Raw genomic sequence first — 18,889 nt, 5'->3', positions numbered from 1 at the left:
CTTAAAGGGGTAGTCCACTAATAAGATATATAAGTGTGCATAGGAATTTGTTCATATATTTTTTTTTTACTATAGTCCGGCGCTCCAATGGTCTGAGGGACAGTGAACTGGCCCCCTGTTTAAAAAGTTTGAGGATCCCCTGCTCTAAACAAACGCCGGGGGCAGCAGGGAGATCACGGGGGATAAAATGTCTGGGGGAGGAGTACCCATTTAAAGCAGTATTCCAGCCCTTTATAAAGAAAAATCACATGCGGCTGGGGGGGTCCTCTGCAGCGCCTCTTAGCTTCCATCCGGTTCCCTAATCTTTTGCCTCCTTCCAAGACAAGCACTCGGAGAAGGACCTGCCACTTCAGCCAATGACTGGCCGAGACGGGACAACAGTGCGGCAGGTCCTTCTCCTAGTGCACACTTCAGAAGCAGGAAGAAGATTGGGGGACCAGGGCTAGGTTAATCTGTCTGTTTTTGTTGTCCCCGCCCCTCTCCACAGCAAGGCTAGAATACCCCTTTTAGTAACAGTAATGATTTATTGGCCATTTTTTTTATGCTCTTATACAATTTAATTTCTCTATGTGAATGTTCATGCAAACATTTCCCACATTCTCAACATGAATATGGCTTCTCTCCTGTGTGACTTCTCCTCTGAGTAACCAGATTTGAATTTTTTTATGCAAACATTTCCCACATTCTGACCGTTTATCCTACTTCAGCCCTGTGTGAATTCTCTCATGTCTTACAAGACTTGATTTATGTGTAAAGCGCTTTCTACACTGTGGACATGAATATGGCTTACCTACCGTGTGAAATTTTTCATGTTCAACAAGATGTGATTCATTTCTAACACATTTACCACATTGTGAACATGAGTATGGCTTCTCTCCTGTGTGACTTCTCTTGTGTGACGATTCTTGTGAAAAGCATTTCAAATGCTCTGGCCTTGAATACGGTTTCTCTCTTGCGTGAGTTTTCATATGTCTAACAAGACTTGACTTGTATCTAATGAGCGTTCCACATTCTGAGCAGGAATATGGCTTCTCCCTTGTGTGACTGCTTTTGTGTCTATCAAGCTTTGACTTCGATGTAAAGGATTTCCCACATTCTGAACATGAATACAGCTTCTCTCCTGTGTGACTTCTCTGATGTCTAACAATAGTTGATTTATCACGAAAACATTTCTCACATACTGAACAGGTGAATCTCTTCTCCACTGTGTGAATCCTTCTGTGCGTAAAAAGACCTGAACTCGTTATAAACTGTTTACCACATTCACTACATTCAAAGCTTTTCTCCCCTTTCTGACCCATCCTTGAGGTGACAATGTGTGGTCGGTCAGGAGAAGGTTCCCCATGATCAGGGGGATTATTATATGATCGATCTGGATGGACATTAGGGGTAAGGAGGTCTTCTCCTGAGGAGCGCTCCATGATCCCTCCATCTTCTCCTGAGGAGCGCTCCATGATCCCTCCATTTTCTCCTGAGGAGCGCTCCATAATCTCTCCATCTTCTCCTGAGGAGCGCTCCATGATCTCTCCATCTTGTCCTGAGGAGCGCTCCATGATCTCTCCATCTTCTCCTGAGAAGCGCTCCATGATCCCTCCATCTTCTCCTGAGGAGCGCTCCATGATCCCTCCATCTTCTCCTGAGGAGCGCTCCATGATCCCTCCATCTTCTCCTTTATCACTCAGAGATAACATGACGTTTCCCTCAGAATTCTTACTGGGACTTTCTGAACATGAATGTGGCTTCTCTCCTGTGTGACTTTTCCCATGTCTAACAAGATGTGATTGATATGCAAAACATTTCCCACATTCTGAACATGAATATGGCTTTTCTCCTGTGTGAATTCTCTCATGTCTAACAAAATCTGATTTATATGCAAAACATTTCCCACATTCTGAACATGAATGTACTCTGTGACCTTTCTTATGTTTAACAAGCTTTGAATTTTTAGTAAAACATTTTCCACATTCTGAACAAGAATATGGCTTCTCTCGTGTGTGAATTCTTTCAGAGAATTCCCCATGATCAGGGGGATAATTATGTGATAGATCTGGATGGACATTAGGGGTAAGGAGGTTTTCTCCTGAGGAGCGCTCAATGATCCCTCCATCTTCTCCTGAGGAGCGCTTCATGATCTCTCCATCTTCTCCTGAGGAGCGCTCCATGATCCCTCCATCTTCTCCTGAGGAGCGCTCCATGATCCCTCCATCTTCTCCTGAGGAGCGCTCCATGATCCCTCCATCTTCTCCTGAGGAGCGCTCCATGATCCCACCATCTTCTACTGAGGAGCGCTCTATGATCCCTCCATCTTCTTTATCACTCACAGATAACATGACGTTTTCCTCAGAATTCTTACTGGGATTTTCTGAACATGAATGTGGCTTCTCTCCTGTGTGACTTTTCTCATGTCTAACAAGATTTGATTGATATGCAAAACATTTTCCACATTCTGAACACGAATACGGCTTTTCTCCTGTGTGAATTCTCTCATGTCTAACAAAATCTGATTTATATGCGAAACATTTCCCACATTCTGAACATGAATGTAGCTTCTGTACTCTGTGACCTTTCTTATGTTTAACAAGCTTTGAATTTTTAGTAAAACATTTTCCACATTCTGAACAAGAATATGGCTTCTCTCCTGTGTGAATTCGTTCAGAGAATTCCCCATGATCAGGGGGATTATTATGTGATAGATCTGGATGGACATTAGGGGTAAGGAGGTCTTCTCCTGAGGAGCGCTCAATGATCTCTTCATCTTCTTCGCCATTTTTTTGTAATAACACGAAGTTCCCCTCACAGTTATTTTCTGTTAGGATTAAAAATGTATTTTGTGGTTATTATTTTCTCAAACCACAAGGCCAATTTATAATATTCTTAATCCCTAGATGACATCGGGCCTAAGGATGCCAAGGAGCATTTAGTTACTATGAAGTGAGAGCAGGAGCTGCGCTCGTCCATAGGTAGTGAGTGATGGCTACTATCCGTAGCCAGACAGTCACCGCTAATGACTGGGAGTGGCGTATCCACCTCTGCCCATCATTAACCCTTCAGACACTGTGATCAAAGCTGATCACAACATCTTAGAAAGGTATAAAAATGATAGATGCCGGTTAGCTCAGGGTGCTCATTGGATCCCCACAATGTAATCATGGGGGTCTGATGATCTAAAATGTCAGCAGAGGAAAATCCAGGCACCAGATCGATACTTCAATGATGCAGCCTGGCTTAGCCGATCACACTGTATGTAGTGCTATGTAATAGGCAATGAATGAAATCTAGTGATTGTATATAATACTCCCATACGGAGACTTAAAAAGGGTAAAATAAAAAATTAAATAATAATAATATATATATTTTTTTTTTTAAGTTACATATTTGGTAATTTCACATGTGGTATTGTCCGAACTATTAAAATATAATGCTTATGATCCCGCATGGTGAATGGCGTAAACAAGGAAAAAATACGAAAGCCAAAAATGCAGATTTTTTTATCAAATCATTTATCAGAAAAAAAAAATAAAAGGCGATGAAAAAGTCCCATGGGACAGATAAAAACTACAGATCATAGTGCAAAAAATGACCCCCATACGGTCGTGTATACAGAAAAATGTAATGTCAGGGGGTCAGAAAAGTTTCATCGTACATTTTATGGTAAAATAAAAAGATCTCATTACAAAGTACAAATGTTCGTGCAAAAAAATAGCCTTCATATGGGTCTATGGATGCCAAAAACGCAAAAAAAAAAATATATATATATGGGCTGTGTCTTTAAAGGGTTACTCCGCCCCTAGACATCTTATCCCCCTATCCCCAGCAGCGGGACCCCCCGCGATCTCGGCTGCAGCACCACAGTCATCCGGTGCACGGAGCAAACTTCACTCCAGGCCGGATGACTGCTGATGCGGGGCCAGGGGCTCGGGAGGCCACGACCACGCCCCTCGTGATGTCACGACCACGCCCCCTCAATGCAAGTCTATGGGAGGGAGCATGACGTCCGTCACTCCCCCTCCCATAGATTAGACTTGCATTGAGGGGGTGTGGCTGTGATGTCACAGGGGGCGTGGCCGTGACATCACGAGGCTTCGACACTGCACCCGACGCTCTAAACAAATGCAGGGTGCAGCAGGGAGATTATGGGGGGCCCCAGTGGCGGGACCCCCGCGATCAGACATCTTAAGATGTCCAGGGGCGGAGTACCCCTTTAAGGGGTTAATATACTGGGAACACACATGCAAATTTTGATGGAATTTTTTCTGCTGTTTATTGAGCCAATGCCAAAAATGGATCCCGGGAAAGTATAGGCCATTCTATGTGAAACCGCTCCTGGCTTTGGTTCAAATATCTGCACCAAAATCTGGCACAAAACCTTAGCCAACCGTATTAAAGGGGTACTCCGGAGAACTGAACTCATGGGATAAGTGTCTCCTGTACAGAGCGTGGCTACTTACCCGTCCCATGGCGCACTCTAAGCCCCTTTCTTGGATAAGCACAAGTGACGGCCCGCTCAGCCGGTCACCAACTGCAGCAATTTCCCAGCCTGTGATTGGATGATCCGGCCATCACTTCCGCTCCTACAGCACATAGACATAGCACTGATCGGTGATATAGGTGATCTACTTGTATAGTCTGCCTCTGAGGGCAGACTATACTAGAAGATCCCCTGAGTGGCTTGGAGCAGGTAAGTATAGCTTGGACTGGCAGGTTTCACTGATCGGACCCCCACCATCACCTGTGGGTAGTCTGAGTGTATCCAAGTACCCCAACTAGTTTAGATGCATCTGGAGTGTATCCAAGTACCGCAACTAGTTTAGATGCATCACAGTTTGGAGACCACTGCTCTATATGGCTTGATAGATCATCTTACATATCTACAATAGGGTCACAAGGTCACCAGACCATGTGATTTTTATCTCTTTATATCATTATTGTATGTAATGGAACATCTCCTAAAATCTCTGAATTCGCCTTCTAAATCCATTACGACATACCTATGGTGGCATCTATTGCAATTTCCTCCTCCTCCTCTTTAATACAGGGCTCCTCTCCCCTCACCGCCTCTTCTTCTCCTTTATCCTCTGCCTTATTATTAGACAGATCTTCACCCTGATGAATGACAATTTAGCGCAATACAGCAGAAAATTGGAGAAATCTAACAGATGAATAAAAGAAAGCACAGAAAATCTAAATCATCATCTGTAACTGTGGTAGCCCAGAGCGGCGACACCTTCTGCTACTCTGAACGCTGTTTGGGTGGCTGTATCCTTAAAAGGGGTACGCCACTTCCCCAGTAGTTCCGCATGTTGAGTGCTTGCTGCGGGGGTCGTGATGCCACGGTTGTGCCCCTTGTGACTTCACGCCACGCCCCCTCAATGCAACTCCATGGGAGGGGGTGTGGCAGCCGTCACGCCCCCTCGTCTATATGGCTAAGGGCTTTCCTGCATCTACCCCAATCCCTATGGATAGTGGGAGGATCCAAAGCTTATGTTCAGTCTAGTCTGGATCAGGAGGAGAAGTGAAATCACAACCTGCATGTCTAACCTTTAGGAGGGAGATTGCTCCACCTTTAAAGGGACACTCCACTACCCCACCATTTGTTCGGAATATTTTGTTCTGAACACTGGGTGAGGGCTGTGGGGGGTCGTGACATCATGGAACGCCTTCTCAATGCAAGTCCATGGTAGGGGCGTGGCTTGCATTGAGAGGGCGAGCCATGATGTCACGATTGGCGTGGCCGTGACGTCACGACCCCCACAGTCCTCACCCAGTGTGACTGAAGTATTTGGACTGAAGTATCTGGAATTGTTTGTTCCCAACGCTGGGTTGCATTAAGGGAGTGTGGCCATGACATCACAACCCCCCGCACCCAGCGTTCGGAACAAACAATTCCAGTCAAGTCCAAATACTTCAGTCACACTGGGTGAGGACTGTGGGGGTCGTGACGTCACGACCACGCCCCTCGTGACATCATGGCTCGCCCTCTCAATGCAAGCCACGCCCCTCCCATGGACTTGCATTAAGAGGGCAGTGAAAGTGCAGTGGAGAACAAGCCAGGCCAGTGTAATCTCAGAAAGACTAAACGTCTCATACCACCAAGTCTCAAGTCTATCAATTACTTCAGGACTGTGACAAATTACCAGATACTTCAGAACTACCCCATGTACCTCAAGTGCTGCATCCTCAATTCTGCACCAAAGTATTATTCTCCTGTATTGTTACTGCAATCTGGAGTAAAGAACAAGTTGTTATCTATAAACTCCGGCTTTTGAGGTAGTACTCTCCTGGAGCCTTGGTTCGGATTTCAGCTTTATTAAAGTAGTAGTTTGTGGGACTATATATCTCAACATAGGGTGTCACGTGACAACACAACCCTCATCATTCACTACAATCACAGCCCTATATATAATCATCACCCCCACCTACCACATAACCACCAAGCTCCGCCCCCATAATATATATGTATAGGGAGCAGCCCCATCTACCTGATGATCTTCTGGGACATTGTGCTTTTCCTCTGGACTGTCCTGGGAATTCGGAGGACTGGGACTTCTCTCTGGTGGACTTCTACTGGATCTATCTGAGGGCAACAAACACAGCGATGGTATGTATGTATATATATATATATATATATATATATATATATATATATCTCATACACAACCTCCTGTATATCTATATATATCATACACAACTTCATATATATATTATATATACATCTACACTGCTCAAAAAACAGGTAACCCTAAGATAACACATCGTAGATCTGAATGAACTAATCGTGTGAAATCCTTTCCTCTTTACATAGTTGAATGCGCTGACAACAAAATCACACAAAAATTATCACTGGAAATCATCAACCCCTGGAGGTCTGGATATGGAGTCCCACTCAAAATCACAGTGGAAAACCCCACTACAGGCTGATCCAACTTTATGTAATGTCCTTAATACAAGTCACAATGAGGCTCAGTAGTGTGTGTGGCCTCCACGTGCCCGTATGACCTCCCTACAACGCCTGGGCATGATCCTGATGAGGTGGGGGATGGTCTCCTGAGGGATGTCCTCCCAGACCTGGACTAAAGCATCCGCCAACTCCTGGACAGTCTGTGGTGGATGAAGCGAGACGTCCCAGATGTGCTCAATCGGATTCAGGGGAACGGGCGGCCAGTCCATAGCATCAATGCCTTCCTCTTGTAGGAACTGCTGACACACTCCAGCCACATGAGGTCTAGCATTGTCTTGTATTAGGAGGAACCCAGGGCCAACCGCACCAGCATATGGTCTCACAAGGGGTCTGAGGATCTCATCTCGGTACCTAATGGCAGTCATGCTACCTCTGGCAAGCACATGGAGGGCTGTGCGGCCCCCCAAAGAAATGCCACCCCACACCATTACTGACCCACCGCCAAACCGGTCATGCTGGAGGATGTTGCAGGCAGCAGAACGTTCTCCACGGTATCTCCAGACTCTGTCACGTCTGTCACATGTACTCTGTGTGAACCTGCTTTCATCTGTGAAGAGCACAGGGTGCCAGTGCCGAATTTGCCAATCTTGGTGTTCTCTGGCAAATGCCAAACGTTCTGCACGGTGTTGGGCTATAAGCACAACCCCCACCTGTGGACGCCCTCATACCACCCTCATGGAGTCAGTTTCTGACCATTTGAGTGGACACATGCACATTTGTGGCCTGCTGGAGGTCATTTTGCAGGGCTCTGGCAGTGCTCCTCCTGCTCCTCCTTGCACAAAGGCAGAGGTAGCGGTCCTGCTGCTGGGTTGTTGCCCTCCTACGGCCTCCTCCATGTCTCCTGATGTACTGGCCTGTCTCCTGGTAGCGCCTCCATGCTCTGGACACTACGCTGACAGACACAGCAAACCTTCTTGCCACAGCTTGCATTGATGTGCCATCCTGGATGAGCTGCACTACCTGAGCCACTTGTGTGTGTTGTAGACTCCGTCTCATGCTACCACTAGAGTGAAAGCACCGCCAGCATTCAAAAGTGACCAAAACATCAGCCAGGAAGCATAGGAACTGAGAAGTGGTCTGTGGTCACCACCTGCAGAACCACTCCTTTATTGTCTAGTGTCTTGCTAATTGCCTACCTGTTGTCTGTTCCATTTGCACAAAAGCTTGTGAAATTGATTGTCAATCTCTCTTATATCTATCTATCTCATATCTATCTATCTATCAGGGGAACGGGCGACCAGTCCATAGCATCAATGCCTTCCTCTTGTAGGAACTGCTGACACACTCCAGCCACATGAGGTCTAGCATTGTCTTGTATTAGGAGGAACCCAACCGCACCAGCATATGGTCTCACAAGGGGTCTGAGGATCTCATCTCGGTACCTAATGGCAGTCAGGCTACCTCTGGCAAGCACATGGGGGGCTGTGCGGCCCCCAAAGAAATGCCACCCCATACCATTACTGACCCACCGCCAAACCGGTCATGCTGGAGGATGTTGCAGGCAGCAGAATGTTGTCCACGGCGTCTCCAGACTCTGTCCCGTTTGTCACATGTGCTCAGTGTGAACCTGCTTTCATCTGTGAAGAGCACAGGGCGCCAGTGGTGAATTTGCCAATCTTGGTGTTCTCTGGCAAATGCCAAACGTCCTGTACGGTGTTGCGCGGTAAGCACACCCCCCACCTGTGGATGTCGGGCCCTCATACCACCCTCATGGGGTCTGTTTCTGACCGTTTGAGTGGACACATGCACATTTGTATCCTGCTGGAGGTCATTTTGCAGGGCTCTGGCAGTGCTCCTCCTGCTCCTCCTTGCACATAGGTGGAGGTAGCGGTCCTGCTGCTGAGTTGTTGCCCTCCTACGGCCTCCTCCACGTCTCCTGATGTACTGGCCTGTCTCCTGGTAGCGCCTCCATGCTCTGGACACTACGCTGACAGACACAGCAAACCTTCTTGTCACAGCTCGCATTGATGTGCCATCCTGGATGAGCTGCACTACCTGAGCCACTTGTGTGGGTTGTAGACTCCGTCTCATGCTACCACTAGAGTGAAAGCACCGCCAGCATTCAAAAGTGACCAAAACATCAGCCAGGAAGCATAGGAACTGAGAAGTGGTCTGTGGTCACCACCTGCAGAACCACTCCTTCATTGGGGGGTGTCTTGGTAATTGCCTATAATTTCCACGTGTTGTCTGTTCCATGTGAAATTGATTGTCAATCAGTGTTCTTCCTGAGTGGACAGTGGGATCTCACACAAGTGTCAGTGACTTGGAGTTACATTGTGTTGTGTGTTACCTTTATTTTTTTGAGCAGTGTGTATATATGATAAAAAGTATGTAATTTTTCAATATCATAACCAAGGTTACTAAAGGGGTACTCCGCTGCTCAGCTTTTGGAACAAACTGTTCCGAACGCTGGAGCCGGCAGCTTGTGATGTCATAGCCGCGCCCCCTCGTTATGTCATGCCCAGCCCCCTAAATGCATGTCTATGGGAGGGGGCGTGGTGGCTGTCACGCCCCCTCCCATAGACTTTCATTGAGGGGGTGGGGTGTGACGTCATAAGGGGGTGGGGCTATGACGTCACGAGCTCCCGGCGCCTGCTCCAGCGTTCAGAACAGTATGTTTCTAACGCTGAGCAGCGGAGTACCCCTTTAGTATATGCCACATGTTTAAGCACACCAGTTACCATATCTATATACTGTTTGTCATATACTCTTAAAAAAAACCATATTTTTATATTTATGGCTTGTAGACACATGATCAATTAGGATAAACACACCCATATTTATAAAGTACACACCTTCAATCATCATAGACACGCCCATCATTTGAGCATAAGTGGCTCCAAAGAGGAACAGACGAGGGTCAGGGAGGAACAGAGGAGGGTCAGGGAGGAACAGAGGAGGGTCAGGGAGGAACAGAGGAGGGTCAGGGAGGAACAGAGGAGGGTCAGGGAGGAACAGACGAGGGTCAGGGAGGAACAGACGAGGGTCAGGGAGGAACAGACGAGGGTCAGGGAGGAACAGACGAGGGTCAGGGAGGAACAGACGAGGGTCAGGGAGGAACAGACGAGGGTCAGGGAGGAACAGACGAGGGTCAGGGAGGAACAGACGAGGGTCAGAGAGAAACAGAAACAGACGAGGGTCAGGGAGGAACAGATGAGGGTCAGGGAGGAACAGACGAGGGTAAGGGAGGAACAGACGAGGGTCAGGGAGGAACAGACGAGGGTCAGGGAGGAACAGACGAGGGTCAGGGAGGAACAGACGAGGGTCAGGGAGGAACAGACGAGGGTCAGGGAGGAACAGACGAGGGTCAGGGAGGAACAGACGAGGGTCAGGAAGGAACAGAGGAGGGTCAGGGAGGAACAGACGAGGGTCAGGGAGGAACAGACGAGGGTCAGGGAGGAACAGACGAGGGTCAGAGAGGAACAGACGAGGGTCAGGGAGGAACAGACGAGGGTCAGGGAGGAACAGACGAGGGTCAGGGAGGAACAGACGAGGGTCAGGGAGGAACAGACGAGGGTAAGGGAGGAACAGACGAGGGTCAGGGAGGAACAGACGAGGGTCAGGGAGGAACAGACGAGGGTCAGGGAGGAACAGACGAGGGTCAGGGAGGAACAGACGAGGGTCAGGGAGGAACAGACGAGGGTCAGAGAGGAACAGACGAGGGTCAGGGAGGAACAGACGAGGGTCAGGGAGGAACAGACGAGGGTCAGGGAGGAACAGACGAGGGTCTCCTGTACAGCCCTCCAGCACAAGGAGGATGACAGCTGGAGGAAGCTAACAGGGGCGGCCATTTTGATGGACATGGATGAAGTACTTAGGAAGAAATCCCAGCAGGTGAGACAAGATTTATGGACAAGTCTACATAATCCTCCTACATTATTTACTTATACTGTATGCTCCACAGGAAGTTGTGTAGTTCTTTCCAGTCTGACACCTCTGTCCATGTCAGGAACTGTCCAGAGTAGGAAAGGTTTGATATGGGGATTTGCTCCTGCTCTGGACAATTCCTCTGGACAGAGGTGTAAGCAGAGAGCACTGTGGTCAGACCAGAAAGAACTACTAAACTTCCTGTGGAGCATACAACAGCTGATAAGTACTGGAAGGATTAAGATTTTTTAATGGAAGTAAAATACAAATCTGTTTAACTTTCTGGAGCCAGTTCCTATGAGGAAAAAAAAGTTTTTCACCTTCTAAATCCATTATGACATACCTATGGTGGCATCTATTGGAATTTCCTCCTCCTCTTCTTTAATACAGGGCTCCTCTCCCCTCACAGCCTCTTCTTCTCCCTCAAGCTTTACATTATTATTATTAGACAGATCTTCACCCTGATGGAAAACAATTCAGAATACTACAACAGAACGTAGGAGAAATGTAACATATCGATTAAAGTAACCACCAAAAATCTACAACATCATCTATACCCACAACATCTATAGGGCCCGGCCCCATCTACCTCAGGACCTTTTGGGACATTGTGCTTCTCCTCTGTACAGTCCTGTGAATACTGAGGACCGGAACGTTTCTTACGTAGATTTCTCCTACCAGAGCCATCTGAGGGCGAAACAAACACAAAGTGACGTAATACACGACCTATGATATATCATACAAACAGTACAAGACCTACAGTATATTTGTCCATATATCATACATTTCTAAACATCTTAACCCCTTAAGGACCCGGGCTTTTTCCGTTTTTTCATTTTCAATTTTTCCTCCTTAACTTTAAAAAATCATAACTCTTAAAAATTTTCACCTAAAATTATATATAATGGCTTAATTTTTGCGTCACTAGTTCTACTTTGTAATGACATTAGTCATTTTACCCAAAAATCTACGGTGAAACGGGGAAAAAAAAATCAATGTGTGAAAAAACACTATTTTGTAAGTTTTGGGGGCTTCTGTTTTTACGCAGTACATTTTTTGTCAAAAATGATACCTTATCTTTATTCTGTAGGTCCATACGGTTATAATGATCCCCGAATTATATAGGTTTGAATTTCTATCACTTCCGAAAAAAATCATGAATACATGCAGGAAAATGTATACGTTTAAAATGGTCATCTTTTGACCCCTATAACTTTTTTATTTTTCTGTGTTCAGGGCGCTTTGAGGACTCATTTTTTGCGCCATCATCTGAAGTTTTTAGCGGTACTATTTTTGTTCTGATCAGACTTTTTGATCACTTTTTATACACTTTTTTGTGGTATAAAAAGTAATAAAAAATGCGCTATTTTGGACTTTGGAATTTTTTTGCGCGTACGCCATTGAACGAGCGGTTTAAAAAGCGGTATATTTTTATAATTCGGACATTTCCGCACGCGGCGATACCACATATGTTTATTATTATTTACATAATGTTTTGTTTTTTTTGGGAAATGCGGGGTGATTCAAACTTTTATTAGGGGAAGGGATAATTGAAAGGGTTAATGATTTTTTTACACTTTTCTTATGCAATATTATAGCTCCTCTGGGGGGGGCTATAACATTGCATTAACTGATCTTTTACACTGATTGATCCATCTCCATAGGAATGCATCAATCAGTGTTTTCGGCGATTGATTGCTCAAGCCTGGATCTCATTCGGCGATCGGACTGCAGGAAGGAAGGTAAGAGACCTCCTCCTGTGCTACAGCTGTTCGGGATGATTATACCGCGGCGATCCCGAACAGCTCCCTGAGCTAACCGGCACATTTTACTTTAGTTTTTAGCCGCGCGGCTCAGTTTTGAGCCGCGCGGCTAAAGGGTTAATAGCGCGCGGCACAGCGATCAGTGCCGCGCGCTATTAGAGGCGGGTCCCGGCTTCACTATGACGCCGGGCCCGCCGCGATATGATGCGGGGTCACCGCGTGACCCCGCGTTATATCGCAGGACCGGGACCCAGGACGTACCCATACGTCCTGAGTCCTTAAGAGGTTAAAGGGGTCCTCCACTCGAAAACATTATTTTTTTTTTTAAATCAACTGGTGCCAGAAAGTTAAACAGATTTGTAAATTACTTCTATTAAAAAATCTTAATCCTTCTAGTACTTATCAGCTGCTGTTATGATCCATAGGAAGCGCTTTTCTTTTTGAATTTCCTTTCTGCCTGACCACAGTGCTCTCTGCTGACACCTCTGTCCATTTTAGGAACTGTCCAGAGTAGGAGCAAATCCACATAGAAAACCTATCCTGTTCTGGACAGTTCATAAAATGGACAGAGGTGGCAGCAGAGAGCACTGTGGTTAGGCAGAAAGGAAATTCAATAAGAAAAGAACTTCCTGTGGATCATAATAGCAGCTGATAAGTACTGGAAGGATTAAGATTTTTTAATAGAAGTAATTTACAAATCTGTTTAACTTTCTGGCACCAGTTGATTTAAAAATAAAAAATAAAAATGTTTTCCAGTGGAGTACCCCTTTAAAGGGGTATTCCGGCCATTGACATCTTATCCACTATCCCCCGCGATCTCCGTGAGGCACGTGCAGTCTATGCTGGGCTGCATCTCTAGTCTCGGAAACCTCTGTGTTTACAGGACTGGAGACGTGCTGTCACACCACACCCCCTCCATTCATGTCTATGGGAGGGGGCGTGACAGGCACCACGCCCCCTCCCATAGACATGAATGGAGGGGGCGTGGTGTGAAATCACGAGGGGGTGTGGCCATGATGTCACGTAATGCACAGATGCAGGGGGCTGCATTGAGATTGCAGGGATCCCAGCGGCAGGACCCCTGCGATCAGACATCTTATCCCCCCCTTTGGATAGAGGATAAGATGTATAAGGCCGGAATACCCCTTTAATGGTTGTGGGGGATTCTGAGGGCTCCCAGCTCCACTATAGTATTCAACTGTATCCACATTTCAAGGACGCTGAAAAAGTAGAAAGCGTCAGGCCACCATTTAAGTACCTCTGCCAACCTATAAAAGTGGTAAAGAATTGCCCCAGTACAATGACATCCCTGCTGATTAGTAAATTCTACCTTATAAGAGAAGGAATCAAAGTAAAGACCATTTTAGAGAAAGATCTGTGTCCTCCTTTGGGCGGGGGGGGGGGGGGGGGGGTAATTTCTACCACCAGTAAGGCCTCGTTCACATTACAATTTGTGCATCCGCAAGCTCAGGCCAACTGGAGCGGTGGGTGGCTGGGGCTAGGTAAGGATTATTGCTAGATAAGGATTATTGCTTAGTAAGGATTATTTTTATGTTTTTATTTTATTTTTTTATCCTTCTGCCCGGCACCATATTATTTAAGTGTGCATGATGAAATGGAAACAAGTCAGTGACTAAAGGCAGCTTATTATTGTATTAAGTGTTTGATTTTAATTGATAAAAATAAAAGGCTCTCAACTTTTTCATATGGATAATTGATCATTGTGTGGATATTGTGCATTAAGGCCTCAATATATCCTGTGCCCAAAACTGTCTCTTCTTACCTGGTGATATAAGAGGTTGGTGATCCTCCATCTTGGCTTCCCTGTACAGATCCGTGTGTCCTTCTACATACTCCAACTCCTCCATGGAGAAATAGACCGCCACATCCTGACACCTTATAGGAACCTGACACACAATGATACCGTCATCACCAGACCCCTCCATTACTATATAATGTCCCTGCAGTGTCACCTCTCTAATCATCATCAGACCCCTCCATTACTGTATAATGTCCCAGCAGTGTCACCTCTCTAATCATGCCCAGACCCCTCCATTACTGTATAATGTCCCAGCAGTGTCACCTCTCCAGTCATCACCAGACCCCTCCATTACTGTATAATGTCCCAGCAGTGTCACCTCTCTAATCATCACCAGACCCCTCCATTACTGTATAATATCCCAGCAGTGTCACCTCTCCAGTCATCATCAGACCCCTCCATTACTGTATAATGTCCCAGCAGTGTCACCTCTCCAGTCATCATCAGACCCCTCCATTACTGTATAATGTCCCAGCAGTGTCACCTCTCTAATCATGCCCAGACCCCTCCATTACTGTATAATGTCCCAGCAGTGTCACCTCTCCAGTCATCATCAGACCCCTCCATTACTGTATAATGTCCCAGCAGTGTCACCTCTCTAATCATCACCAGACCCCTCCATTACTATATAATGTCCCAGCAGTGTCACCTCTCCAGTCATCATCAGACCCCTCCATTACTGTATAATGTCCCAGCAGTGTCACCTCTCATCACCAGACCCCTCCATTACTGTATAATGTCCCAGCAGTGTCACCTCTCTAATCATCACCAGATCCCTCCATTACTGTATTATGTCCCAGCAGTGTCACCTCTCCAGTCATCACCAGACCCCTCCATTACTGTATAATGTCCCAGCAGTGTCACCTCTCCAGTCATCACCAGACCCCTCCATTACTGTATAATGTCCCAGCAGTGTCACCTCTCCAGTCATCACCAGACCCCTCCATTACTGTATAATATCCCAGCAGTGTCACCTCTCCAGTCATCATCAGACCCCTCCATTACTGTATAATGTCCCAACAGTGTCACCTCTCTAATCATCACCAGACCCCTCCATTACTGTATAATGTCCCAGCAGTGTCACCTCTCCAGTCATCACCAGACCCCTCCATTACTGTATAATGTCCCAGCAGTGTCACCTCTCTAATCATCACCAGATCCCTCCATTACTGTATAATGTCCCAGCAGTGTCACCTCTCTAATCATCACCAGACCCCTCCATTACTGTATAATGTCCCAGCAGTGTCACCTCTCCAGTCATAACGAGACCCCTCCATTACTGTATAATGTCCCAGCAGTGTCACCTCTCCAGTCATCACCAGACCCCTCCATTACTGTATAATGTCCCAGCAGGGTCACCTCTCCAGTCATCACCAGACCCCTCCATTACTGTATAATGTCCCAGCAGTGTCACCTCTCCAGTCATCACCAGACCCCTCCATTACTGTATAATGTCCAGCAGTGTCACCTCTCCAATCATCACCAGACCCCTCCATTACTGTATAATGTCCCAGCAGTGTCACCTCTCCAGTCATAACCAGACCCCTCCATTACTATATAATGTCCCAGCAGTGTCACCTCTCCAATCACCAGACCTCTCCATTACTGTATAATGTCCCAGCAGTGTCACCTCTCCAGTCATCACCAGACTCCTCCATTACTATATAATGTCCCAGCAGTGTCACCTCTTCAGTCATCACCAGACCCCTCCATTACTGTATAATGTCCAGCAGTGTCACCTCTCCAGTCATCATCAGACCCCTCCATTACTGTATAATGTCCAGCAGTGTCACCTCTCCAGTCATCATCAGACCCCTCCATTACTGTATAATGTCCCAGCAGTGTCACCTCTCTAATCATCACCAGACCCCTCCATTACTGTATAATGTCCCAGCAGTGTCACCTCTCCAGTCATCACCAGACCCCTCCATTACTGTATAATGTCCCAGCAGTGTCACCTCTCCAGTCATCACCAGACCCCTCCATTACTGTATAATGTCCCAGCAGTGTCACCTCCCCAGTCATCACCAGACCCCTCCATTACTGTATAATGTCCCAGCAGTGTCACCTCTCAAGTCATCACCAGACCCCTCCATTACTGTATAATGTCCCAGCAGTGTCACCTTTCCAGTCATCACCAGACCCCTCCATTACTGTATAATGTCCCAGCAATGTCACCTCTCCAGTCATCACCAGACCCCTCCATTACTGTATAATGTCCCAGCAGTGTCACCTCTCCAGTCATCACCAGACCCCTCCATTACTGTATAATGTCCAGCAGGGTCACCTCTCCAGTCATCACCAGACCCCTCCATTACTGTATAATGCCCCAGCAGTATCACCTCTCTAATCATCACCAGACCCCTCCATTACTGTATAATGTCCAGCAGGGTCACCTCTCTAATCAGCAGCTCCATCATCTTGTTGATGAGTTCTAGGATCTTCTTATTGTTCCTCTCATGTATCATGGAGTGAGGTGGAGGGTCTGTGATGGGGTTCGGGCCCCTGCTCCATCCTCTGGACTCCCTTGATGTCTTCTTCACTATTGTGTAATTCTGCATATAAAGAAAACACAAATACTTGCGTTACATATTTAGTATGGTTAAAAAAATTATGTCTATCAAGTTTAACCAAAGAGGTAAAGGGTAATGGATTAATGAAGGGGAGGGGGTGTGATTTTATATAGATGTACGTTGGGTAAAGACATTTTTCCCACAATTCCCTTTAAAAAGGCTCTCAGATGCTACTTTTGGGTAGTGTACCTTTGCGAGAAATCACTGACTGTTATATTTGGTGTCACGGCACCCGTTAGGTGCCCGTCCATTTACAGCTGCCATTACCTTTGTCTCCAGTGGAGTCATGAATGAGAAAAAACTAGACGTCTACGGACTGGAACTGTATTGTCTCGAGCGACTAGTCCAGATTATTGGTGGTCAGACTATGGTAAGGTTGAAGTATGGAGGCCCCATGGGGGGCGCCTAAATCCTGCCTTTGCTGCCCCAACTGCTGGTATGATGATCTGCAGAGTCGTTGCGTACAACGGTCGGTCCCCTCCTAGTGGTTATGCGAGGACAATAACATCGTAGCTACTTACCGCACTGCAGTCACTGTACTAGTCCCAATCACAAGGCCGAAGGGGTAAGCGGGGGTATTAACAGAGCAGGCAGCCATGATAACGGCATCCCACCGGGATGCCGTTATCATGGTTGCCTGCTCTGTTAATACCCCTGCTTACCCCTTCTGCCTTGAGACTAATACGCCATCTCCTGGACTTTGTCCCTCGGACCTACTTCTGACCATCCCTCTTCGTGCTGATTTGGAGCTTGATTAGACATCCTGAAACGGACCTAGTTTTGCCGATCACCTTTACACTTAAAGTCATGGCCGTAAATGTTTGCACCCCTGAAATTTTTCAAGAAATACTGTACGCGATGGCTCTGCAGATCACCACACCAGCAGTTGGGGCAGCAAAGGCAGGATTTAGGCGCCCCCCCCCCCCCCCATGGGGCCTCCATACTCCAACCTTACCATAGTCTGACCACCAATAATCTGGACTAGTCGCTCGAGACAATACAGTTCCAGTCCGTAGACGTCTAGTTTTTTCTCATTTATGACTCCACTGGAGGATTGCAGTAACACAGGTTTTGCTATACACATGTTTATTCCCTTTGTGTATATATATATATATATATATATATATATATATAGATCTCCTCTCCTCTGTATATATATATATTGCAGTAACACAGGTTTTGCTATACACATGTTTATTCCCTTTGTGTATATATATATATATATATATATATATATATATATATATATATATATATATATAGATCTCCTCTCCTCTGTATATATATATATTGCAGTAACACAGGTTTTGCTATACACATGTTTATTCCCTTTGTGTATATATATATATATATATATATATATATATATATATATATCTCCTCTCCTCTGTATATATATATATTGCAGTAACACAGGTTTTGCTATACACATGTTTATTCCCTTTGTGTATATATATATATATATATATATATATATATATATATATAGATCTCCTCTCCTCTGTATATATATATAGATCTCCTCTCCTCTGTATATATATATATATTGCAGTAACACAGGTTTTGCTATACACATGTTTATTCCCTTTGTGTATATATATATATATATATATATATATATATATATATATATATATAGATCTCCTCTCCTCTGTATATATATATATTGCAGTAACACAGGTTTTGCTATACACATGTTTATTCCCTTTGTGTATATATATATATATATATATATATATATCTCCTCTCCTCTGTATATATATATATATTGCAGTAACACAGGTTTTGCTATACACATGTTTATTCCCTTTGTGTGTATATATATATATATATATATATATATATATATAGATCTCCTCTCCTCTGTATATATATATAGATCTCCTCTCCTCTGTATATATATATATAT

General features: G+C 45.6%; 1 protein-coding gene across 2 annotated transcripts in view; it reads right to left on the bottom strand.

The window, feature by feature from the left end:
* Positions 1–211: 211 nt before the first annotated feature.
* Positions 212–18,889, bottom strand: part of LOC130299458 (zinc finger protein ZFP2-like) — a 31,229-nt gene continuing 12,551 nt past the window's right edge. Inside the window, exons 3-9 of one of the 2 annotated variants that reach the window (XM_056551462.1) lie at positions 16,804–16,962; positions 14,372–14,495; positions 11,415–11,512; positions 11,169–11,286; positions 6,480–6,574; positions 4,989–5,103; positions 212–2,806 (exon numbers count right to left, since the gene is read on the bottom strand). In XM_056551462.1, the coding sequence (XP_056407437.1) occupies positions 699–2,806; positions 4,989–5,103; positions 6,480–6,574; positions 11,169–11,286; positions 11,415–11,512; positions 14,372–14,495; positions 16,804–16,962 (2,817 nt within the window). In that variant the 3' untranslated portion in view covers positions 212–698. Of the gene's footprint in view, positions 2,807–4,988; positions 5,104–6,479; positions 6,575–11,168; positions 11,287–11,386; positions 11,513–14,371; positions 14,496–16,803; positions 16,963–18,889 lie in introns of those variants that run through there. The other variant, XM_056551463.1, reaches the window with a different exon arrangement.

This window comes from Hyla sarda, chromosome 1 (genome assembly GCF_029499605.1).
Source record: "Hyla sarda isolate aHylSar1 chromosome 1, aHylSar1.hap1, whole genome shotgun sequence".
In the NCBI taxonomy this organism is placed as follows: Eukaryota; Metazoa; Chordata; class Amphibia; order Anura; family Hylidae; genus Hyla; species Hyla sarda.
The sequence above is the reverse complement of the archived record's forward strand: the minus strand, read 5'-3'. Positions and strand labels throughout refer to the sequence as shown.